This window comes from Phycodurus eques, chromosome 14 (assembly GCF_024500275.1).
Source record: "Phycodurus eques isolate BA_2022a chromosome 14, UOR_Pequ_1.1, whole genome shotgun sequence".
NCBI classification, from domain to species: domain Eukaryota; kingdom Metazoa; phylum Chordata; class Actinopteri; order Syngnathiformes; family Syngnathidae; genus Phycodurus; species Phycodurus eques.
Genome location: NC_084538.1, coordinates 876490 through 902252, shown reverse-complemented (window position 1 = coordinate 902252; position 25763 = coordinate 876490). Strand labels below are relative to the sequence as shown.

At 47.3% G+C, this 25763-nt stretch overlaps 1 protein-coding gene across 4 annotated transcripts in view; it reads right to left on the bottom strand.

The window, feature by feature from the left end:
• The window catches only part of LOC133413179 (transcription factor IIIB 90 kDa subunit-like), a 46608-nt gene that overhangs the window by 4762 nt on the left and 16083 nt on the right, over positions 1–25763 (bottom strand). For 2 of the 4 annotated variants that reach the window (XM_061697200.1, XM_061697202.1), the window contains exons 8-19: positions 24791–24884; positions 24419–24545; positions 23219–23258; positions 23052–23144; positions 21611–21913; positions 17786–17847; positions 16420–16501; positions 16286–16341; positions 15069–15337; positions 10560–10611; positions 8567–8717; positions 3596–7422 (exon numbers count right to left, since the gene is read on the bottom strand). In XM_061697200.1, the coding sequence (XP_061553184.1) occupies positions 7388–7422; positions 8567–8717; positions 10560–10611; positions 15069–15337; positions 16286–16341; positions 16420–16501; positions 17786–17847; positions 21611–21913; positions 23052–23144; positions 23219–23258; positions 24419–24545; positions 24791–24884 (1364 nt within the window). In that variant the 3' untranslated portion in view covers positions 3596–7387. Of the gene's footprint in view, positions 1–3595; positions 7426–8566; positions 8718–10559; positions 10612–15068; positions 15338–16285; positions 16342–16419; positions 16502–17785; positions 17848–21610; positions 21914–23051; positions 23145–23218; positions 23259–24418; positions 24546–24790; positions 24885–25763 lie in introns of those variants that run through there. The other 2 variants (XM_061697199.1, XM_061697198.1) reach the window with 2 other exon arrangements.

The following is a 25763-nucleotide window of genomic DNA, read 5'->3' as shown; positions in this document are numbered from 1 at the left end:
GTGCCAACCCCCCCCCCCCACACACACCCACACACTATAGCCACTATTATCTTTTGTATATGCCACAGGCCACTAAAAAATGGACAGTGGGCCGCAAAAGGACCTCGGGTCGTAGTTTGGACACCACTGCGCTGACCCTCACCCAAACCGCCCTAACCCTAACCCTCGCTACTTACTACCTTAACCTGAACCCAAACTTTAAGACTCATCCGTACTGCCCTAACTGTAACCCCAGATTAGCGCTAATCTTAGTCCTCGTAGCTACTTGATTTGATTTCCCCTAATTTACCCTAACCCGAACCGTAACTCTGACCTCCTCATCCACGATCCTTAACATTAACCACTCAACACACCATTTTGAAACGTCCTCAACGTATGCTAGCACGCACGAACGCACGCGCGACTGCCGCCTTTGCCTCCCTGCGTGAGCTAACGAGCGTTTGAGTCACGTCTGCATTGCGCGCGCGTGCCCGGGCGAGGACGCGGCTCGCTTACGAGTCAACGCCGAACGAGGCGGCGGGAGAGGCGTCGCTCACTCGGCAAAATAAACCAGCACGCCGCGACGAAAAACTAAAGTCAGTTCCGGCGAGAGTTGAAATCTCAAACGCTGGCAAAACGTCCAGGCGGTCCTCGCACAAACGTCTGGCAGGCGGCGGCCGTCGTTCGCGACATTCGCCTCGCTCGTCGACTTCCTGTTAGCGTGCGCGCGCGTCCCTGTACGTCTTCAATCAGCGACGTGCGGTTCCCGCCAAAGGAGGCCAGACCACGGCGGCGAGGCGCCACACAGATTAAAAGCACTTCCCGCACTGACAGGAAGTCTTGAGGGAGAGATGGCGTCGAAGGGAAATCCACATCAGGCCTTAGCCAAATAGCATAGTTGCTTGAGTCTTCAGAGATGTTTTTTTTTTTTTTTTTTTTTTTTTTTTTAAATCTGCTACAGACGCCGCACACGAAGATAAAAAAACAAAACGGACCTTGAACAGTCTTGGTCCTCGTGTCTCCGACAAGCTCAACACACCAACAACACCACGCACATAAATATTGCCCCCGCGATCTCGAATCTAGTCCGCTAAGACAGAAATATGGCTCGATCGAACACGGAGACAGATCCGCAGTCAACGCACCTCGGGTCAAAAAATCATCTCGGGCCGTTTGACCTGCTTTGTCTGGGGGGGGGCAAAATGGGGCCAAAAACAGCCCGACCGCCGTTATGCGTGCGGCGCGGCGGCCGAAGTCCTATTTGAAAGCAACGCAAATGCAACAGGAACAGGAAGAGTTCAGTTGCCTGGATTCAACATTTGCAGATTATCGACGACGCACATAAAGAGTCAACACAATTTTTAGCATCGCTATTCTTTATTGCAATCGTGTCGGTCAGTTAAAGATGGCGGCATATTATTAGGCTACGGAAACACAAACGCAGTGCGACCTCGATTTACATTCCAGTTTTGCATCCTGGCTTTTTCGTTTGCGTTTTGTATTGCCCTTCCATTTAATTTAATGCTAATTCTTTTTGGTAACCGTCAGAAGCGGCAATTATTGTCAGATTTTTGCTCTCGGCAGACGGGCTCGGTCCCCTGCGGTCCGAGCTGCAGTTCGGCGCCCGAGCGCCGCTCGCGCTACTTGTGCGGCTAGCGAACGGGCGGCGCGCCTCTGCGCTAAATTTGGACCGCACGTGTCGGATTTCCAACGGGAGTGGATGGCGCTCGAGCAGGAAGTTGAGTCATAAAATGAAACGACAGCGATGAAACCGAGCAATTTTACTCATCGTTAACGAGCGCATAATAGTTAACCTTCTCATCTCAAACGAGATGTACGGAAAATGCAAACGCTGCTCCTGCGATTATATGAAAGATTTAACGTCTGCAATAACCAGATTTGACGATTGGCGATTTGTATCGATTTAAGAAGCCACGACGCTTTGAGACGGGATACGTCTTCCTTTTCGGCACTTCCCGCTTTCCTTGACTTGACCTCAGAGTCACCTCCGCTGAGCGAGGACGAGGAGGATGAAGAGGAGCCAGAAAGGCGGCCCCTCGTGAGCGATGAATTCAAAGGTCGCCGGGAAGCAAGCGGGACCGGAAAGGAATTCCAATCCAAATCGGCGGGACGAGCTTCGGAGCCGTTTCCGCGGGAGACGAGGCGGGACGCTCGCGGCGTCGGGACCACACATCATTTCTTATCATTTCCTTAACAACCTGACCTGACGTAATAACCGAATTGAAGGCGGCCGCATCCAGAGTGGTTTCCGTAGAGACGTGGGAAGATGCTCGCGGCATCGGGACCTGACTGAATTTGAACCATCTCCGAAACATAAACATTAGGTTTCAATTTAACGAATGATGACACATTTGAACAAAATGTGATGTCAAATCACCTAAACACATCAGAATTTCACATAATCTAATGGAACAAACCCTAATTGAATCGATGACGACTTAACGCAGCCAAATTTCATGATCGGTAGCAATATCATTTTATGATAAGCTGACCGACTTCGCTTATTTTGACGTGAGGCGCTTGAACGCAACGCGTTATTAGCCTCACCTAATCGAACGAGACCGAACTTCCAGAGTGGTTTCCGTGGAGACGACGGAGGCTGCTCCCGGCATCAGGACCACACCAGAAAATGACCACGAGAATATTTCTTTCAACTTTTTAACGGCTTCAACTAAATGAACAGTAACCCAGTCTCAATGTGATGTCAATAACCTCAACAAAAGGAAATATGACCTGACCTGATCTGATTTAGGATTTAAAGCAATAATCTGATATGATGTAATACCATTTCATGTAACGACCTGACTCGCTGTCATAGGAACATCATAAAACGCGACTCAAGTTAACACGAGGGACTTGAACGCAACGCCCGATTGAATGCCATTGCACTTTCGTTGTGGTTTCCACGGAAACGACGGCGGATACCCTCAGCGTCAGGACCAGCTCAGGAACATTTAAACCTAATTCGACTCAATGAAACTGCACAGAACCTCTTCAAATGAAATTTCATTTGACATGCCGTCACCTCGTTTAACATAGGAAAACTTCAGGGCATTTTATAGGATTGTCTATTAGCCTCATATAATATTTTATCTTATTTCAACAGGAGGCAATTGAACGCGGCATATCATTGAGGGAAGCCTAATTGCTGAGGAAGCTCCGGAGTGGTTTCCACGGAGATGAGGGAAGACGCTCTCAGCATCAGGACCGGACTGCTGATGGCGTTACTGCGATGACTTGATTCTTCTTTTTCAACCCGTTTCTGTCTTTTACTTTGAGAGAGACCGATTGGATCAAAGACTTGTTTTATTACGTGCATTTGTAGAAAGTCAGTTATTTAATGGGAAATAAAACTAAAAAAAATGAATAAACGTCATAACAAAAATTTTAATCTAAAAAAAATGCATTTTACAGCTTGGATTTACAATAACGCAATTAACCAATGATTTAGTACAATACATAAAAACAAATCTATGTACAAATTATTCTATGAAATAGTTTTCAATCAATCAATCATTTAATGAGATAAATACAAAATATGGCTAAATAAATTAACCTGAAGATTTTTAAAGCAAATTCTTTTAATGGGATTTATTTATTTATTTATTTTTGAAATAGTGAATATATAGATTTTAACTCAACAATTCTAGTAAAACAAAAAAGCCCAAATGAACGCAACCAAAATTACCGGACTCCTGCCAAACGTACCGGAAATGTTTTCATTCCAATCGCAAGCGGAGCGGACCGATCGATTCCATCAAGCGGACCAGTAAGGAACTACTAATGGCTCCGAAATCAGCGCTAACGAGCCGCCGGCTAAATCCCCCCAAATCAATCCGTCGACTCTCAGGACGAGCGGACTAAACCCTCGGCACCTTTCTCACGATCTCGTCCGCTCGCCCGCCAAACATCCGGCCCGCCTTCCCCGAGCCTCAATTCCGACGTCTTCGGCATCAGCGCCGATCTGAACGGGGCGACGAGTTCAGCGATAACCGAACGGCGTGTGAATGCGCAATGAAACCAGATGAAATCAGAAATCAGTCACGAAAGGCCGCAGGGCGACGGAATAACGTCCGCACGGGCAAATTTTGATGTGGAAAAATGAGGAATTTTGCAAATGGGAGCGAGCACTTCTGCAATGTTGCAAGCGGGAATGGATTGAACGGGTCACGAAAAGGTCAAGGAGGAAGGAGTAACGTAGAATGTCGGGGATGGGGGAATTTTAAGACGGGCAAAAAAAAAAAAATGGACAGTTGTGGAAGGAATGCGGATTTGGTTGCTGTTGTTGTTGGAAAGGGAGGAGGGGAGCAAATGTAGAATTGGGCTCAATGTGGGAGCCTTCGTGCAGGAAAGAGGGGAATTTGGTGAATGCGGAAAATATTTTGTCGTAGGAATGCTTGGACTCGGTCAGGAAACGAAGGAGGGGGGAATGATTTAGAATACGTCTTAACGTGGGAATGGTAAAGGGCCACATTTGTGAGAAATTGTGGACATTTTTGGAATATGCTGAAGCTGGCGACAGTTTGAATCGGTGGGAAAATGTGGTGGAAGCAGATGAAGCACGGAAAGTGGCAGAATAGTAACGGCAAGAAGGTGCTTTGGGGCACGATTATCTTTGGAGCTTCCAAAGGTGCCGATGGAAGAAGAGACGCAGTCCGCGGACATCCCCACCGCGAGCCCGAGTTCTTCCCTGAGCGAGAAGAAAGAACCCCACCTCTCGCATCCTATCGGACGGCTCGGCCGAAGGGGCATCGACCGGCCCGACCCGTTTTGATTCCTCCACGTACGCGTTCGCGCACGCACCGGCCGCGGGGCGTTGAACGTCGGGAACGAGGAGGAAGATGAGGCGAAAAAATAACAATTAAAAGATTCGCCACGCTGATGTGGGTGGGCGGGCCCACGAATTCACGCACACACACAAATACATACAAAAATTAATCGATCAACATTCTCCCACCATTGTTCGTCTCCCTCAGTCGGTTCGGGCCCCGATGTTGGGAGCATCCGTCGTCGTCTCCATGGAAACCACCCGGGAAGCAGTCGACTTGCTTTGTCTGAAATGATGCGTTCAATTCCTTCGCGTTGAATTGCGTGTTTGTTTGGCGACGGGCGAGATTTGGTTCAAGTCGCTCGCGGCGGCTTCGGGGTGAAAACGCGGCAAGTTGCCGAGCAGACCGATGAACAAATGGGAACCGCTTTGAAGCGAAAAACATCAAGCGCCTCCTTGAAATGGTCCTTCCCAAATTCCCTGAACACGGAAGCGGAATAGCTCGGGAACATCAATTCGGGACTTCTCGGCGGAAACAAGGAAGAATGGAAACCGGGCGTCGACAAATCGAGGGAACCTTCGGGAAACAAAGACGGCGGCGCGCCGACGGGGCATCCGCTCACGTTGTCCTGTTTTGGCTCGCGACCTTCCGCCGGAGCTCACGGGAGGGAGGAGACGCGGCAAAGATACGAGCTCGCCTCGCAATTCCCGCTTTCCTCCAACGCGGCGCGATGGCGCCTTTTCCGGAAGTGACTTTCTTCAAGCTTCTTCTCATTGACTCAATTGCTTTTTCAGGTGCGCTGTTACGCACTTGACAACATGTAGCGACATTTCTCAATTGTCCGTTTCCTTGAAAGCGTTACAATTGCACCTTTTGTGGAAACGACTTCTGATGAGCCCCAAAAATCTGACACTTTGCCATTACAGCGCCACCTGTCGTTTCGGCATTTTCGTATTTCGGAATTCCCAGTTTTCATCAACGGGGCACGCTGCGTCTTTTCCAGAAAGGACTCTCTTCAGGCTTCTGATCGGTTGGAACAGATGAGACAGTTGAGCTTTTTCCCAGCAGCACCGCTTTACAGCTTGGAAGAATCCTATTTTGGGACTAAAACGTGACATTTTCCTCCCTCCGCGACACACCGGACCGTATTTGTGCAGCACAAACAAGACGACGCAACGCGCACGCAGGTGGGCAGCAGTCATCTCGTCCTCCCTGTAATTAAATTGTCGCCCCCACCTGCGCCGCAGCCACACACCCGACTGGCTACGCACGCACGCAGCTGGATAAGAAGACAGCAGGGAGTTGTGTGCGACTGTAAATATAATATCTCAGAAATAAATGAAAGATCCGTTTGCGTGCTACGCGGGACGAGTGGGGCAAAGGTCAGTGAGAAAGCACAAAAGAATTGTGGGTGGGGGCAACCGCGGAGAGAAGGGGGGGCTGAGGAAGAGGAGCAAACCTTTGGCCAGGATGAGGAAGACGCGGTACAAAGACTCGGTGGACTTTTAAATCCTTTCCAAAAAAACAAAAGCAGCAGCTCGGAGCCAAAAGTCAACGTTTGCTTTTCGTGCGTGAAAATCATTTATTGAATTTCATGATGAGCCACGAAGTGAAATGGACTGACATGCCGCTCAGGTGACACGACGGCGGGAGAAGAAACGCTTTCATTGTTATGAAAGCGGACCTGACGACGTCACATGATCCCACGCGACATCGTGCGGCCTGCTCGCGTCAACGCCGAATGTCGCATCGCGTTTCGTGTTGTCGAACATGCGACATTATGAAAGGTCGCACGTTCTCGCGCTATGTCGCGTAACGTCCCGTTGCATCGTGAGACTCGTGGAAGGCGACAGCGTGCAACGGGTCACGTTTCATGTCACCGTGTCAAAAAATAGGCAACATGTTGCGCGATGTCACAGGTCGCGTGGGGTCACGTCACCGCCGCACGACGTGAAACGCGACACGTTCCCGTCATCGCGGTCCGTCTCGTCGCCGCCACCGGTGACGGCAAACGTCACGCGTGACACCCGAATAACGACGACACTCGCGACAACGTGAAACGTCACGTCGCCCCCCGGTGGCCGCTTTCCAACACAAAACAATCAATCCAAAATCAAATCCCCAAAAAAACAACCAAAATGCTTCCTGCTCAGAAGCCATCCTTGAATGCATTCTGAAAATATTTTGCCCAATTCAAAGATATTAATAAGAGTAATGTAGTAATACGAATTTAAAGTATGGCATGCGGCAGCGAACATGCGAATAAATTAACAAAAAACCTAATTCCTATGTTTTGTTGACGAGTAAACACGTTTGCTCGAGGAGTTCCGACGGCTTGACAGTTTATAAGTCAGAGATCAACTTTTGCCATCCGTCTTTGCCCTCGGGCCACTTCCCGCCTAAACAGGAAGTACAAGCTTTTGCTTTTTCCACCGAGATTCCCCCCGGAGTCAACTTTGACACACGTCCGCATCATCGCGGCGACTTTATGCGACGACGTCGTCCTCTGGGATCCGCCGCCGCCGTCTCGATCGCTCGGCAGCCGACGTCCGTAAAGGCAGGATCCCTTCGAGAGCGCGAAGCGGTCCGACATCGGAGGAGAAAACAACAAGCCGCCGCTAGAAGCGGTCGTCGTAATCGTCGCAGCCGTAATCTGCTGGGCGACAACAACAGCGCGAGGTCCGTCAAAATGGCTGCCGCGACACTTTTTGGATCGCAACATTCGCTCGCTCGGCCGGCCGGTCGTCGCGCAGTATAAAATCGGCGTACTCCGTACGGTTCCGATGCGCTCAAATCAAGAGCGAAACATTTGATATTCGGCAAGTGTGCTCCTTACATTCACAGCTTTGCACAGGCCAAAATATCAAGGTCGAGGTCACAGCAATGTCAAACAAGTCAAACACCCAAAAACGTCGTCTTCTGCAATTTTTATCCGATCGTCTTCATACTTGGTGGAAAAAGTCAAGGTTCAAAAATCACATTGCAATAAAACACCGAGTTATACTTCAGATGAAAAAGTCATTCTAAGGGCTTTCCGGATATGTAACCATGTGACCACGGGTCGCGATGCAAAAGTTCATAACCGACGAATAACATCAAGTCGGCACTCAAAGGCCAGATCTCCGTCTGTCGCGGCGCCGTCGTATCGTGACGCCGACACCCACCCGAGGTCGCGAGGATGAAGCAAAACTCGCGATATAAAAAAACACCGCAGGTCAAACCTCAATTCGTCATCTTCGTGCGGGTATTCTGGACCGGTAACCACGTCGTCAATATATGCTCGTATGATGAGGTCGCTCTAAAAATAAGTCGGAAGTCCAACTGGCAAAGGTTCACGAGGACGAAGGTAAAAAAAAAATGTAAAAAAAAAAAACAAAACAAAAAAATATTTAAAAAATGCAACGAAGCACATCTCGTTGTACCTCAAATGACGGAAAGTCTTCATCTGGAACTTTTTGGTCAATATATTTTTACAAGATGAACTCGTTAGCAAATTTAACAAGCCAGTCAAAACACATCGAGTCATCCCTCAAATTAAAATGACGACTTTTTACTTGCAAATGTCACCAAACTTTACTGCTGCTTACGGTCACTAATCAACACAAAAGCCCTTGAAACTTGTTTGCCCTCTGAGCTTTTATAGGTCAAACTCTGAAGGTCAGTTTAATGTCAACGTGGCGTCCATGAAAAGCGCAAACGGCGGAGGAAACGTGAGCGGCGGCACTCGGCCAAAGTCGTCGGGAGCTTCGGCTCGTTCAAAAAAAGCTCGGCTAGCGAGTCAGCGGCGCTCAACTGACCTCGATCGCCCATCAGCCGCATGGCGCTCATGCACGTTTCCTCTTCCTCCTCCTCGTCTTCCTCGGCCGCCGCGTCGTCGTAGACCACCGGGCCGCTCTCCACCAAGGCGGCCGGGGGGGCCGCGGCGGGGAGGGGGGCTGCGCCGCTGGGCTGAGCAAACGGGGAAATATGGCGGCACTTGGTCATATTCGAGATGACGTCGCCGACGCCGCGGTGACGCAACTCATTCAACATGGACTGTGTGTGTGTGTTTGTGCGCGCGTGTGTGGTTGGCTAGCAAGAGGAAAGAAAAAAAAAAAAAAAAAGTTTTGAAACATTCGGCCCCTGAAGCCGGTTTGACTTTTGGTACGTTTGTCTACCATGAGAAGACCCCCCCCCCAAACGTCTCAAGACGCCATACCCGCAAAGACACAGAATGGTGGCCATTTTGGTTCGAAGCGGCCATTTTACTGTCGGGTTTGGTCGTTTCCAGGGGTCCTCAGAATGTTTTGACCATTCGGCCCCTAAAAGTGCTGACTTTTGACCTTCCGGGTAGGGTCGCCCAACGTGAGTCGTGTCTGTAAGCCGCGCCCGGAAAGCTGCCGTTTTGCTTGCAAACTGCCATTTTAGGCTTATTGTGCGGATTTTCAAGGGTCCTTCAGTTTCCTCCGGTCACACGACATTTAAGAGGAATATCTATCGTGAGTCGAACGACCGCAAAACGTCTCCTATTTCGGTTGGAAGCGGAAGCACGTTCGAGTCAGCCGTCCTTTGAATGATTTGAAAATTCAGCCCACACGGACCGTAGACGCACCGGCCGACCGGAAATTTTGTAGACACGACTATCTTGAGTAGACCCAGCAAAAGTCTTCAAAAGACAGCACGGCAGCCCTTTTGGGGTCGAGAGCAGCAAGTTTCCTTCGTTGTCCTCCATCTTTCCTTGCTACTTCTTCCTTTGTTCCGCCTTCCTGCGCTCTTCATCCGCCTCCTCCTCTCCCTTCCACACAAACAACGCGTGACTTCGTCTTTCCTTCCTGCCTGCTGATTCAAACAAAACATCATTAGCAGCCGAGCGCTGCTAAATGGGCCGTGAGCAGCCCGCGGTGTGTTTTAATTTCAGGTTATTCTAAACTAAGCTTTAAAAAAAAGGAAAGATGTACAGAAACACACGGGCTTCTACGGCTTCCCGGTACGAGAACGCCAAAAGTGTCAAGAGTTAGACCGCACCGTTTCCCCGTCGAACCCACAGAGCGGATGTGTAACGGAAGAGCGCTACGGTCTAATTCCTGGGAGAGAGTGAGCAGAGTGCACTCATCTCATCTAATCTGCGAGATTACATAAGAGGGCAGCGGCCTCGGCCGATCGCGACGGACGATTGCTTCCCGTTCCCGAGGGGGGCGGGGGGAGGGGGTGGGGGCCGGGATGGTAAGTAACGAGGCTTGTTGACCCCACCACTCGCGGCAAAGCTTTTTCTCCTGGCACGTGATTAAGGAGAGGAGAAGTGAAAGAGGACAACGCAGGAAGTAAGCAGGAGCTGCACAGGAAGAACAAATGGCGAGGGGATGGACCCCAGCGCCCCAGCGCCCCCCCACCATCCTCGCACAGCTGCCATCTTGCCCAAAGTCAAACACATTGGGGGTGGGGGGAGTGTGAAGGGCAAAAACGGAAATCACCTCAAGGTCCCCTCTCAAGAAGTGAAACCTGTCAAACTCTCCCCCCAAAAGGCCCCTGGTCGCCATGGTAACAAACGCCGGACTCAGACAGACCCGCCCCCCGAAACCGAGCGATTTCCAGCAGTGTGTCACGAGCGGATGTTGCGCGAGTTGTCATTCTTGAGCCTTTGTGGGTTTGGCCAGAAAAATGGCGCAGTTTGAAGGACTTTTTGATGGATTATGTGCGGGAGGCGGCCTAGAACGCTTTTCAATGATGATTTAAAAAAAAAAAGTCTCCATGAACATGTGCATGATGATGATGATGATGATGACGATGACTGAAGGATGAAGATGATCTGACCTGCTGCACGGCCATCTTCTTGTTGGGCTGCCCGGTCACAAACGGCTGCAACCTGACAACAAACAAACATCAGGAACGAACTTCTTTTTGCACTGTCGCAGGACAATCAAGTAAGCTGAAGCGCCCTCCGTCTTCATGTTCACCCGAGCCGCCTCGTCTGCCCACAAAATCATCATAACTAAATCTCAATTTGGAACAATATTCCCTCCTGTCTGACAAAAGAACGGAGTTAGCCCACTCGGGTTCTCAGTAGCTCACCGGCGAATATCGAATATTGAATTAATTGATTGATTGAAATAATAAGTCGGGCCTTATTGTGAAGAGACGGCGTGAAGCGGTTCCAGGAAGTCGTCGACAGCTCCGACCTCCCCCCGCCCCCGCCCCCTCCCCTCGGGGGCTTACAGTAAATGTCTCACTCTCGCCGATAAACGCTAATTAATCCGCGTCGAGCCAGGGTGGTGGGGGGGGGGGGGGGGGGGGGGGGGGGGGGGCAGACGGCAAGCCGCCCCCCCCCCCCCCCCCCCCCCCCCCCGCCTATGCACGGTCCTTCTTAAAAATACGCTTCCCCAAATGCCTTCCATGAATTCATCTTTTCATTCATCCACCGGCAGACAGAGCGCGGGACGCAGGCGGGACGCAGGCAGGACCCGGGCGGGCGCCGGGCGGGCGCCGGGCGGCACTGCTCCGGCACCCGCGGAACATGGCCGAAAATATCATCGGCATTTTCGAATATTTTCTAAAAATCACGATCTTATTATAATATTTTGATATATTTCTTGGTACATGATGTTCTTTTTTTTTGTACATAGAGTACGACTTAGTAAAATCAGGTCTTTTTAGCCAAAACTTTTCTTTAAATGACACCCTTATTCGATAATATTCCAACTACGATCTTAATATAATAAGACATATGACATTTCAGCACGACCGCGTTACCGGTGACCTTGCATTGCTCAGTGGCGTTTTTAGGTTTTTGACACAATTCACTGTCGCACGAGAGCGGCGCCGACTCCCGGAGGCAAATTCCTTGTGCGTTTTTGACAAACATGGCAAGTAAAGATGATTCTGACCGTTTTGGAACTACATTTTTTTTAATTAGACCTTTTTCTTTGGAAAAAAAAAACAAACCCAAGTTTAGTCTGGAAATACAAATGAGAACTTCTTTCTTGTTAAGTTGCATTATTCTCGCAATATTGCACTTCAATGCAAAATTGTTCTGCCCTCATGATACAAAATTTTGCCTGACCACACCTTTTATTTACAAAATAAACAAATAAATCAATAAAAATCACGACAAAATCCCAGGTATAATCTATTTGTTGTTAAATGACATTCTTGCAATGTTGTGCCTTTTTCTTATAAATGTTTATCCTTGCAATATTGAGACGTATGACTCATTCCGTTGCGGTAATATTAAACCTTTTTTTTTAAATGTGTAAATGATGACTTTCTTCCCACTAAATCCAACGAAAGAAGAAAAAAATAGTCGCCGTTGTTTCTGACGTCGGTTGTTAAAAGTTGGACTTCAGTGCCGGGCGTCAATTTTTGCGGCGCGGGCAGGCGGGAAGGCTTTTCGCCTCGAGGCCGGCGAAGTTCTCGACTCGGTGCGAACATCCTCTGCCGAGTCGCGTCCTCCGCCGGCTGCTTTTCTTTCTCATCTGCTGCTCAACACGCAAAATACAAGGAACACCCAACACATTCAACTGTGTTGCTAACCAAAATACGAGTACCTAGCGAGGAAGGGAAACTGCTATTGTTCCCCAAAATTCAAAAAAATAATACATATATATATATAGAGAGAGAGAGAGAGAGAGAGAGAGAGAGAGAGAGACATGCGCGCACGCACACACACACACACAGTTCCTGATGATTCGGGGTCCCTAATGAAGTGTCCGTTGACGACCTTTGAACTCCGCCTCCCACGTGATAGGCTATCAGTAGCTGCCGGCTTTGGCTTCGGCGGCGCTAATCGGCTCAGCGAGACGCCACCTGAGCCGCGAAGGCGAGCCACGGCTGACGGAGTTTAGCCGCTGGGTTGCGTGTGTGAAAGGGGGCGGGGCTGGGCTAAGAAAGACTTATATAAATGAACTTTTTCAAATATATTCGTCTTTCTAAGGGAGACTTGAGTTTGTGGAACAAAAGAGGAAGCAGGCGAGCAGTCCTAAATCCCCATTTTGACTAAGACCGCTCCCCCCCCCCCCGTCTCGCCGTTTTGTGTGAAAGGTAGCGACCGCTGCGGAAGGCGAGGTTCAAGCGGCGCCGCGACTTCTTCCGAGGCGGCCCACGCACTTCCCCTGCCCTGTTGTGTCGAAAGCGACGTGTTCGGAACTGCCCTCGCGCTGTCCCGTCTCGTCCCGTCCGCCACAGCCCCACGCAACACTCATGTTGAACGTTTCCTTGTTGTACATAACGGAATGGCTTACTTTTCTCCTCCTCTTTACAATGAGTGCTTTGTCTTTTGTCTCCGTTTCTCTCTCCCCTGGAGAAACTTTGCTCCGTTCGACCGATCGACTCTGATTCTCAATAAACAGCAACGACGGACAATACTAAGAAAGCACAGCGGCGGCTTAAAAACTCCACTGCGACGCGGTAAAACCGTTCCGGCATCGAAGGGATACAATAGAGATCCTCCGTTCTGCCGGACTTGACAGCCCGACAGGCCAAAAAAAACTAAACGATTTCACGAGAACTGATGGCACGATCGAATTGAGCGCTCGTCGGACGGCAACGATCGCTTTTGACACGACGGGGCGAAAGAGGTGCGCGTCGGGTGTTCGAACTCGCCAATATCCCCTTTCGCACGACTCGCTTCTGTTACGGCTCGCTTGAGTCTGCGTCTCGTGACGGAAACCCGCCGCGGCCGCCTGGGGCAAAGAGTCGGCGTTCCCCGTGCCGCACCGCCCTAGCGACCGTCGGCGACGGCGGCGAACGTCTGCCGGCAAAATTGCTGAGCTGTGAGCTTTTTCCACGGCCAAAAACCAACACAGAATCCCGGCGGGAAACAAACCCTGTCAGGAATTCTCTTTCGTCTTCTCGCTATCTGCAAGGGAAAAAAAGCAGAGACGGAAGACGGTAGCGCTCCAGAGGGGCGAGGGAGAACGGCACTAGAGGGCAATTGTGTGCGCTATTTCTGGATCCCGCTTCCAACGGGGGGCGGGGATGTTTGGCAAGCGCAGGAGCGGCTTTCGTAGCGCAACAAAACAAAGAAAACATGGCAAGAATGTGCAACATATAGACATCTAACCTCAGCATCCCACTTCTGACACCCTCTCATACACACCTAACGAGTAGTCCCATCAACTGCATTGTCATGTACACAAGTACAACTTCAACCCATTCCAAGCTTTTCCAGTGACTTTATGCCTTTAGTGTCCCACTTCTGACATCGAAAACATGTCCACTGAGCGTAGCGTCACGGCGACCGCAACTGGACGCAAGAGCGTCCTGCCCCTTTTCCCCCAAGTATATAGGCCACTAAAACGAAACGATGTAAACGATGTAAAAACTGCCAACGACTCCTGAGCGCCCACTCTTTAAAACAAAACATTATGCACAGCTCCAACATTAGCACTGTGCTTAAATAAATGTCAATAAAAACATGGACTTAAATCAGTCGATAAAAATGCATTGCACATAAAAGTTTACAAATAAAAAAAACAGTTCTTAAAAGATTCAATGGAAATGTATATTGTCTTCAAAAGTTAAATACAACCAAACTGTAATTTTGAAATTTTATTTGACAAGTATATTGCTTCATTTTGCAAAAAAAGGTGTGTTGATTTTCAGGGGATGCCAATTATTATGTGGACGACCGCGTAGGAACTAGGCCTTGCGTTTGCGTTTGTGGCATCAGCATTTTGAGCTAACATGACCATTAGCACCGTTTCATATATCATACCAGTTGTTTACTTTGGGGCAAACAAACGAGGAATTCAAATGACTAGTCCGATACCTGCACAGAAACTAGAGCTCGCGTTTATAGCCTACCATTAGCGTTATGTTAGCATTTTGAGATCAACTCGGCATAGCATGCATGGTTTTACAGGTACTAGTTGTTTACCTTTGGACAGACAAAACACGTAGCATAACTTTGTAGCATAACATTAGCCTTACGTGAGCAGTTTGAGCCAATATCAGCATGACATTGATTTTACAGACAATACAAGACAAAATGTGTGCTCATTTTTGCGATTCAAAGGACTGCGTAGCCAACCGCAAAGCGACCAGCCCTTGCGTTTGTAGCGTAGCGTTAGCCTTATGTTAGCACTTTGAGCTAAAGTCAGCCTAGCATTGTCTTTGATAATTGTAGTTGTTTGGAGCAGACAAAAGGTATGATGATGATGATTGCTGAAGGACAAGGCTTCATGTTTATAGCATAACGTTAGCATTTTGAGCTCACATTCGCATAATACAAGTACCTTGTTAACTGTTATTCTTGAATTTAAAAAAATATATATTTTCAATTCAAGTGACTATTCGGCCAGCATATTCAAGCTCGCTCCCACCGACCTTTTTCCCAGGGAGCTGAGCGGCGTGCTAAGGTTGAGCGGCGCCCGTCCCGGCCTTTGGCAGCGGCCGCTCAGTCTGGTGGCGCTGGTGGAGGCGGGTCTTCTGGGGGACTGGGCCTTGTGGGCGGGGCTGGCTGCGGGTTTGACGTTCATGTCCTTGAGCACGTCGTAGTTGATCTTGGTGGAGATCTTCTTCTGCTCCAGCATCTTCTCGATGGCCTCGTCGGCCGTGTCGGCTCGGATGGCCGCTCGCCGACGAGGCGTCGCTCGCTGTTTGGGAATGGACGGATGACGATGTGTTCAAAGAGGGTGGGGAATCTGAAACTACCGTACAGTGAACTCCCACCGACTCGAGCTTCATCTACATGCAAATTTTTCGATAGAACTATTGGCGGAAAAACCTATTCGAACCTGTCTGCGTATTATTTTTGATTTTTTCTGTAACACCGGCCATTTTGACAGCAAACACCTGCAGATTGGAATCTTCCAGAAGAGATCCGACAGGCGGGCAACACTTAAGTTGGAATCTAAGGTCAGACGCTAACGTGGACCTTCCTTAGCGCTAATGTTAGAGCTAATGTTGAGCGCTAACTTCAGAAGCGAACGTTGGACATAATGTTAAAGCTAACCAACCGTGGGAGCTAACATCAGTCTTTCTAAGTTAGCTCTAATGTTAGGGGTAACGCTGAAAGCGAACTTAAGCTAATGTTGAAGTTATTTTTGAAGGCAATGTTGAAACTAACATTGGAAGCTAAAGTTAGAAGTAATGTTGGTGGCTAACTAGCGTGTGACAGATTCCAAATTTGAAGCTAACTTTGGAAGCTAACATCTGCCTTGCTGAGGTCGAAGTTGTGAGGTAATGTTGGGAGTTAACTTCAGCCGCCAGCTTATGAGTATAAGGTGAGGTCGAAGCTAACAGCGGACGCTAACAACAGAGGCAACGTTGGAAGTGAAACTTTAGCACCCAAAATTTGATACCAATGTTGAAGCAAGTTGGAGCTAGCATTGGATTTTTGAGGGACTCCGCAGAGCAACTAGGCCTCTCGTTTGTAGCGTAACGTTAGCATTTTGAGCCATCGTATATCGTTGTTTCAGTGTTCGTAAGACAAAGTGTTGAGTGTTTTGGGGAGATAATGCAGCGTGTTTTGGAGTGTAGGGTTAGCATTTTGAGCTAACATCGAGTTGTTTAGTGTGGCAAAGAAAGGCAAGAGTTGGTACCTTCCTTTCCTTGTAGACGCCCAACTCCTTCTCCTTAGCAATTCTGGCCTCTTTTTCTGCAAACAAAAACAGTCATTTGGCACAACAAAGAACCAAAACAAATAGAATGTTACTGCGTCAGCATGATGAAGCACCTTTCTGTTCTTTGAGGTAGTCCGAGTTCTCGGCCATCCACAGCGCCGTCTTGACTTTGATCTCGTTTTCGCTCAGCAGGTACTGCAGACCAAAACCATCCGCATTCATTGCTTTTCGCTCATCAGCACCAAAACATTTTGATATTCACCGTACAGCTTCTTGGGTTTCAAGAGAGAGCGCAGCTTGAATTTCACCAGTAAAACGTCAAACATCACATTTTAACGAAGCACATGGAGTCATACCTCAAATTAAAAGTCTCCAAGAGGGCTTTTCAGTCCTGTAACTATGTTGTCAAGCCATCCTTATATGACGACGGTATTACCCACAATATGTTTTTCGCAGTTTGAAGGCAAACTGGTCAAAGCCTCCCAAGTAAAATTACATTGCAAACAAACATCATCACATCGAGTCACACCTCAAATTAAAAGTCTTGACGTGACACAATCACCCAAAAATAGTTTTTCCGAGTTGGTAGCCGAGCTGCCACAGGTTCGCGAGTAACAAAGTCAAAAATCATGCCGCAAACAAAACCATGTCCAGATTTCTGAAAGTGATGTTGACGTCTAAAATAGTTACACCTTCATATAATGATGTATTTAGCCCCTATTTTTTTTTTTTTTCAGTTTGAAGCCAAACTGGCCAAAGCTCCCGAGTAACAGGGTCAAAAATCCCAAAGTACATCAAGTCATACATCAATGAATAGTTTTGACGAGTACACTTCAGATAGCGTATGTTGTCAAGCTATCCTCATACGAAAACATTTCATCCCAAAATTTCAAAGTCAAAAATGACATGCAAACAAACCACATCATTTCAAATTAGAGGCCTTTTCAGATAGGCAGTCACGTTGCCAAGATAGGCTCATCTGATGACACAATCCCAGAAAACGAATTCAAGACGTGGCAACTTCACAAGTAGCTAACAAAGTCCACGTTGAGTGAAACTTAAAAAAACGTCTTGATGAGCGATTTCTGGATGTGCAATTATGTTGTCGACATACCCTAATTTGATGACGTATTAACCGAAAAACGATTTTTTTTTTTTTTTTTCCAGTGTGAAGCCAAACTGGCCAAAGCTCCCAAAGTGACAAAAGTCAAAAATCACAATCAACCACATCAAGTCTTAACGAGTGCATTTTAGAGATGTACCGCTGAGTATTTTGTCAATATGTCCTCATCGGATGACACAACCACCCAAACGTGGATTTTCCACTGTGGAGCCAAAGTGGCAAAATCACATCGAGTCACGCCTCAACTTCAACGTCTCGATGAGGCGTTTCCGCATACGTCGCCGAACTATTGTCAATTGATGAGGTGTCGTGCAAAAACGGCACCGGTACCGGCTCAGTGTGAAAGGGGTTCGTACCAGCTCAATCTCGCCATCGTCGATGCCGCTCAGGTCCAGCTCGCCGCCTTCGGCGGAAGCATCTGTCGCACAAACATACAAAAGCAAAACAAACGTAAGCAACCAAAAAAGAATCGGGGCGAGCCGCCCGCTATCCGGCCCGCCGAGAACTTCCAACTGATAGAAGGCCGGCGAGGCCGATGAGCCTCGGAGGAGGTCACGCGCTCATTTCCTCGAAATACGACAAAGATTCAGTGCGAGTCTTGAGCTTTTGCTACTCTTGGAGTCGACATATTTTCTGCTGCTCCTTTCGTGTGTGTGCTCGTTCGAGCTTTTCTTCATCGTCAACAACCCCCAAAAAACCAAAAACTTCCTTTGCCCTCTCTTGATTTTCTCCCACTCTTTGCAGTCCCGCCGGCTTCTCTTGCACGCTCAAATGTTCCTCTTGTCGTTCTTTCTTCTCTCTTTGCCTTCAGCCTGGATTGTTGTTGTGCATCTTTTCTTCTGCCCCTCCCTGTTTGGTTTTCGAGTGGTGCCGTTAGCTCCGCTAAGCCCCGGAGCTTCCTTTGTCCCGTCTTCGCTCCGTCTTCTTTTCTTCTCACTTCGCCACCGTCTGCTCTGATTCTTGCCCTTGTCCATTTGATCTTCGCTCCTCTTAATGTGGTCCTGCTAGCGTCTCTTCCTCCATAATCTTCTTTCTTTCTTCTCTCTTTTCCATGAGCATTGATTCTTGTCATCTGTCAACATCTCCATCTTTTCTGCTCCTCTTCCTCTTTGTGGTCTTTCCCCTAGCTTGTGATCCTTGACTTTTCGCGTGCTCATTAGACATCCACCAAGCAGCCGAACGGGCAAAAACAAACTGAAAATGTTGATCTCACGTCTTTTATGTCTAACCCGTCACCTTTGTGTGGACGATGTTTATCGCTGATGTCTTTTTTACCCCCTGGAAAGATCAAATAACTGCTATAGATCACAATGCTGACTTTTTTGCAAGGCTATTTGATGCATATTTAATAAGATTATGCCCACTAGGTGTCCTATGAAGGCTTTGTAAAATGATCTTCAAAGATGTGCAGGCAACCTGCTAAGACTACACCACTTATGTCATCTCGTGCTATGTTCGGCGGCTAGAAAAAAGAAAAGCGCGTGTCGGAGTGCGAAACCGTCAGGCTCGGTGCCAGACACCCCCCCCCCCCCCCCCCCCCCGACGAAACCATCATCCAGCCGGGCAATAAATAGCGTGGCAGATTCTCGCCGACGCGGGCCCATTAAAAGGCGACCCGCTCGACCTCGGAGCAGACTCCTCCGACCGAACACCCACTCAACGAACACCTGCTCAACACACGCACGCACCACCCGCCGCCCCGACCCCCCCGAAGCTAAATACCCGCCGCAGACCTCCTCCGAGGCCCGATGGAGTACACTTGTTCATGTGAATGGCTACAAGTCAATATTTGTTGTTGTGATACTTTAATCATGCAACTCAGGTTGGCGGCTAACTCAGAATGTGTCCACGGAGACGCTTGTTGTTGCTGTCGGGGTCTTCGCGTCCACATCGTTATTGTCCATCGCGGGCCCGAGCCCCAAAAATGGACTCGCTAGGGTCTTCCGGAAATCTCTGGAAAATCCAGCCCCCCGGAAACACTTTGACTTGGCAACAGGAAATGTAGTGGGCATGTCCATCATGAGGAGGCCCACAAAAAAGTCTCAAGAAGCTACGCTTTAAAAAGGTACAGGAAGTCTTTGAAGCAGTCATTTCAGGGGATCCCTTCAAAGACGAGGTTGTTGGGTCGCGACCAGAAATGTGATGAAAATTCGGCCTCGGCAACATGAACATTTGGTACACACGTCTATGATGAGCAGACCCACAACACAAAAGTCTCAAAAGGCCATGCCGGCGACGCACGGGAAGTCTGTCGTTTCGGTTTGAAGCGGCCATTTGAGGGTCGGTCGGTCCATTTGCACGGACTGGTCGCAGCGCTCGACGGACGCGCGGACGCGATCGCGCCGAAGCTGAATTGATGAGACAAATGCAGGAGCAAAAGATGCGAATGATGTTCCGAGCAGCCCCTCGTCGGCAGACGCACCTGATTTTCAAATGATCGATTTTTTTTTTTTACACTCTGATGGAGTCATAAAAGATGGAGCTGCACTTAGCTTAGCGTCACGTGTAAACGGGATGTGCCGCCTCAGCGAGAGGCACGTGAGCAGCACCTTTCCGCTCCTCGCTGCAAGATCGACGACTGACGTTTCCCCTCCACTTTCGCTCTCGTTTGCTATGCTAACGAGCCCCGGGTCACCGCTTTGATTCCAGCTCCCACCGATCAGCTCTTTCAAAACTTTGGACTCACTCATATGTAGTGTGCCCTGTGCAGTGACAAAACCAAAATCCCAATCCAGATACGCAGTTGCTGCATTCGGAATTCTATTCCCGAATCACAAGATAGGGATTTTTAGTGGACTTTTTTTGGTGAGCTGTTCCGCAGTCGGAAATGAGTGAATGATTCTGAACGCGGTCGCTGCAATCATTCTCGCATCACTACGAAGGGACGTTCAGTGGACAATTTAGGAAGTAGCTCGATCTGCTATTTAAAAGCCCATTTGTCGTGATCAGAGAGTAGGGAAGGAGTGATTATGAGCAACCCTAGAAGCGAGTTAACCTGCTTGACCTGACAGCTACGGCGGCCTCGCACCAACGAGCCTCGAGCAGCCGAGCTCGACTCCAAACGCGCTCGCGCAGACGTGAGGCTGCGAGGCGGCGCTCAGCGCGAGGACTTCGAAAGACGTGCGCTCACGCACTCGCACGCGCACACGCGCGCGCCACCTCTCACACATTCACGTACTCGGACACTCACACGCGCACACTTTCTCCATCACTCACACACATGCACACACGCACATTCATTCACAACATGGACACACAAACACACCCTCACATACTTGCACTTAACGACTCACAGCACTTGCAACCACACACACACACACACACACACACACACTCACTCACTCACTCACTCAAACCCACCCATGCACGTACTTGCAACCACACACACGCGCGCACAAAATGCGTAATGCGCAGCTGTGATGAGTTGCGGTCGTTGGGAAAAAGCGGCTCCGGTCTGCCAATAAAGGGTGGCCGTGGGGGTCCGTCGGGAGGAAAGCGGGCCCCTGACGGGCCCGCTTGCGGCGACTTCCCCAGACAGGAAGTGCGTCGGTGAGTCAATATTTATGGATGCGGCTCGCAGGGAATCACACTCGAGTCGTAGCAACAACGCCGGCGACTCGTACCGACTAACACATGGAGAGGCGTTAACTCGCTTGGGCGCGAAGATTAGCGGGGGCTCGTTTGCTTCCCGCACGAGGACGACAGAGGCCTTGTAAGATCATCCTGCGCTCTCGGGTGTGTTAAGAGTGCATTTGTCCCGATAACGGGGTCCAAAACCGGTCGGAACCGACCATCGTAAATATTCAATGTGTTCGGTATTTCCAACCAAAAATCTGTCTTTTTTTTTTCGGTGGTGGTTGGGGATTTTTCTGAGAAAAAACAACCAAACCACCATTTCCTCCTCTCATGTGTCCTCTTCAACGTTGGGTTGCTATGTTTCATCTCAGATCATTTTTCGTATGAGATTTCGGTCTTGGCGCGCTCGATTCGAGATCGGCGGCGGAACGGAATCTTTATGCGTGTGGTGTTCTGCGTTGAGATTATCAGAGCACAATAGAACCAAAACTGTTCAATGCCAGATTTGGACTTTTTTTTAAACCTTCATGTGTGACATCCGTAGCAGATAAAAACCTTTTTTTTCTGTGTGTAGCAGGCCGACATCAATGAGATGAGTTTCTTACCGTCATCTTGTTCCTCTTTGGCGCAGCTTCCTACGGAATCGTTTAGGCCTAGCGTAGCCGCAGTGGGTAAGCTAGCTCCCAAGATGGACGCGAGCGTGGGTCCCTTCCTCTTGGGGTCGCGGTCCAGGTTTTCATCGGCGCCGCCTTCCTGCTCCAGCTCGATCAGCGTCTCCAGCGTCAGCTCGGCGACATCTTTGCCGAAGTGTTTGGCCACGGCCTCCAGCGCGTCATCTTCTTCGCCCTCCTGCTCTTCCTCGGTCTTTGAGGACGTGCCCATGACGTCGTCCAGGTGCTTCCTCAAGTCTAAGTCGACAAACAAAGTTGGTTTAATAATTACACATTTACATTGGACTAACAGGGCGGATACATTAAAAACTATTTTCAAACTGTATAATGCTTACATGAACTGAATTGTTTTCCCAAAATTAAAAGCTCAATTGTTTATTATTAAATATTTTTTCAATTAAACCAACAAACAAAAAATGTGTTTCCAATAACGATTGTGTGCACACACAAAATAAAAAGGTTAAGTGACGAATCCCTCCTCTATAGAAATATAGAAAATAAAATTTGTAGCTACAAAAACATTTGACATTTTTTTGATTCATGCTTGTGTGCTTCAACATGATGGTTGAATAGGAAATATTTCTCTACATGATTTATTAGCGAACGGAATAAACAATTTTACTATCATGCTTCCATGAATTAAATTGCTTTAATAAAAAACTAACATTTTCAATGAAATACTGCTAGCATGATTTTTTTCACAAAACAAAAGTAAAATATGACAAATTCCTCCTCTATAGAATAAAATGTATTTTGTTATAATGTTTTTAAAAAAACTATATATATTTTTTTCTACAAACAACATTTTCAGTAAAAAACTTTTTCTATGAATAATGCTAGCATGATTTTCTTTCCCAAAAACTAAAAATGGTAAAATAGGAAGAATTCCTCTTTGTAATAATAATAATAATAATAATGTGGAGACTTCCTCTACATCATTTATTTTCTAACTGAAAAAACATTTTTAAAATGATGAAAATTTAAAGTCATGCTCGCATTATTTAAAATGTTTTCGCCATATCAAAAATATGAATGAGCATTTTTTTCTTTACAGAATTTAAATTTTGACTAAAAAAAACAATTCAACATATTCAATTCAACGGTTCAGCGTTTTTTTACACTTTTTTTTTTTAAACACAAATTCAAAGGGTTAAATTTCAACATTTTCCTGTTTTTTAAAAATTTTTTAATTGTAAAACAATGAATGAATGAAATTAAATGAACAATACAGACATGACACGACACTTTTCTTTTCCAAAAATCAAAACTGTTACATATGAAAAATTCCTCTATAAAAAAAAAATATAGAGATTTTTTTTTTTTTAAGCAAAAGAACCTTGTCGAAATGCAATTGTCAACCAACTCAACTAACTACCTTCTTTGGCGTACGCGGCGTAAACTCCTCGGAGTTTGGGTCGACTGCTTTCCAGCTCGGCGTCAATTTGGTCCTGGTAGCCTTCGATCTCCCCTGCAAAACATTGTGACGTCTGTTGCCTACTTACTTGGCCAAAATAAGTCATAAGTGTTCATGTTAAATAATACCTTCAATGTCATCCATCTTCTTCTTCAGCTCCACCTCCAGCTGAAACAACAACACGCACACAACACATTCATCACGTCCACACAAAGATACGCAAGAATACTGAGGCGACACACATCGTCTCTCTTCATTTGGGCGTCCTAACAACACTGTCGCTCGCACTTTTCACTTTGTTTGGGGACATACTGAAGGCGAATATAAAGAGGAAAAAAAATGCCCGCAATATGTGACAGACAGAACCAATGTTTACGCAGTGCGAGAAAACGCACGACTGAGCCAAACGCGACCATGTTAAGACTGTTCGTGAACTGAAAATACTGCGTAAACCGAAGTCATATTTCTGTGAAAATTGAGTTTGCGAATTGAGTCGTTTTCACTGTGTTTTATGATTTAGCCTTTCCTTGCACACACAATTTGGGATTTGGGTCACAATTTGTTTTCTAATAATCCAATATTTTAATTGACCTTATTTATTTGCTTTTATTTATTCATTTTTACATGTAATTACTTATTTTATAATTCTTATTTCATTGCAGTTAATGTTTTATTCACTTAATTTATGAGTGTTAATTATTTGTACAATTATTTTTATGTTATTTAGATTTTATATTCTTCATTTATTTATTTAAATAAATAATTTCATATTTGTACATTCCCAGGTAATTTTTCAGATTTATGAATTGATTTGTATTCTTAACGTGTAATTATTTCTTTGCTACCTTTAGTATTTTTTTTTTTTTTCAATAGTACTAATCTTTTAATTTCTGCACCTAATTTACATATTTAATTATTTCATGAATTTATTCTTTTGATTTGCTAACTTGTATGTATGCTCTCATCACCTAAGAAAAGGGGGTCCCGCAGGGTTCAATTTTAGGACCGCTTCTCTTTCCTTGATATGGAAATAACGCGTGTGGTAAATCGAATCCCTCCCAGTATCATAGCGTATGCATGATGACGATACAGTTTTGTACTCCTGCGCTCCCTCTCATGAGGCTGCCGTTTCAGATTTACGGTCTGATTTTTGTTTCCCTGAAGGCAGCACGCCCTCATCGATTCCAAATTACTAGCGAATGGGAGCGTGCCACCGAGGTTTGACTTGCTGTTTTACGACCCGTATATCGTTATTGTCGTCTTTTCCACTCGCGCCTTTCTTCCCGCTTGCGACGGGCTAAAACAAGTATGCCGTAATTGAGCGTGACCTGCTGCGCTTTCTTCTTGCGCAGTCCGGCCGTGAAGCAGGGGGGGTCGCACTCCCGGTCCAAGTCCACCTTCATGAACTCCTCCACCGTCAGCGAGCTGGTGGGCGTTTCTGAAAACTCCGCCAGTCTAACACGCCCCAGAAAAATGAACACCACATATAAAACTATACAATCTCCACAAAACCCAGACTACATCAAGTTTGTCATGCACATTCGTTTTAGGCGGCGTCGCACACTTTGACCACATCAGTGATTTCTTCGGTCGTGTGAGAAAACTTCGTTTTTCTACTTTTGACCGATTTTTCATCTGGTGCTACAAACCGTTGAAACAATTTCCCAAGTTATCGGGCAAAACCTTTTGGAACAACCCACCTTCTTCTGAGCGTGTTGTCGCACACTTTGACCACGTGGATGATTTCTTTGGGCGTGCGGCGAAAGTCGTGCATGCGAGCGGCGACCAGGAGAGCTACAAACACACACGCGCGGGCGCATTAGATTGTGTTCCTAGCGAAGTGTCCGGTCAGTGTACGCCTGCTTTTGATATAAAAATACTTTTCCTGACATCAGCATAAATGATTGAATGTGTAGGTGGTGACTTGCTCTGTGACGCTAGGGGGAGGGGGGTGGGGGTGGGGGGCATGCTCCCCCCCCCCCCCATAAAAGCCACGTGTGTGTGTGTGTGTGTGTGTGTGTGTGTGTGTAGACTAAGAGTACGACTGTTGCGTAATGAGCAGCAGAGCGAGCCTTGAAGGTGAACGCTTACATAAGCGTCATTAGGGCGGCTGAGCTGCTAAAAGATACATAGCGCGGGCTCTCACTTCCACCTGCATGCGCCCAACTTCAAACTAACACTTTCATACAGCATCCCGCCATCAACGGAATCGTCGTTACCACGACGATTCGCTCCGTTGATCTTGTTTCAGTGCGAGGATATGGAATGATTTCATTTGGGCTTTTAATCAGAGTTTTGCCACAAACATCCCTCAGCAGGCGCGTCCGTCTCCATCTTTTATCAACGTTCAACATTCAGGCGGGGCGACCGAGGTGGAGGCACGCACGCACGCAATACGGAGGAAGATCGAGTTCCTACAGGTCGACAAAAGTCAACATCCACCAACTTTGAACTGGATTTGACCATTTTATTCATTTAGACATAGATAATTGTCGTGTATTACGATTTTATTCATACAAAATGACAACTTTGTACTCGTAATATTTTGACTTCGTTCTGGGAATTCGTTCCCGTGAGATTACAATCTTTGCCGTGTAATATTTTCGCTTAGGTCATTTAAAATAAGTATTTTGTCACCCCGCAAAATGGTATTTTTCTCCTTTGTATTTTATA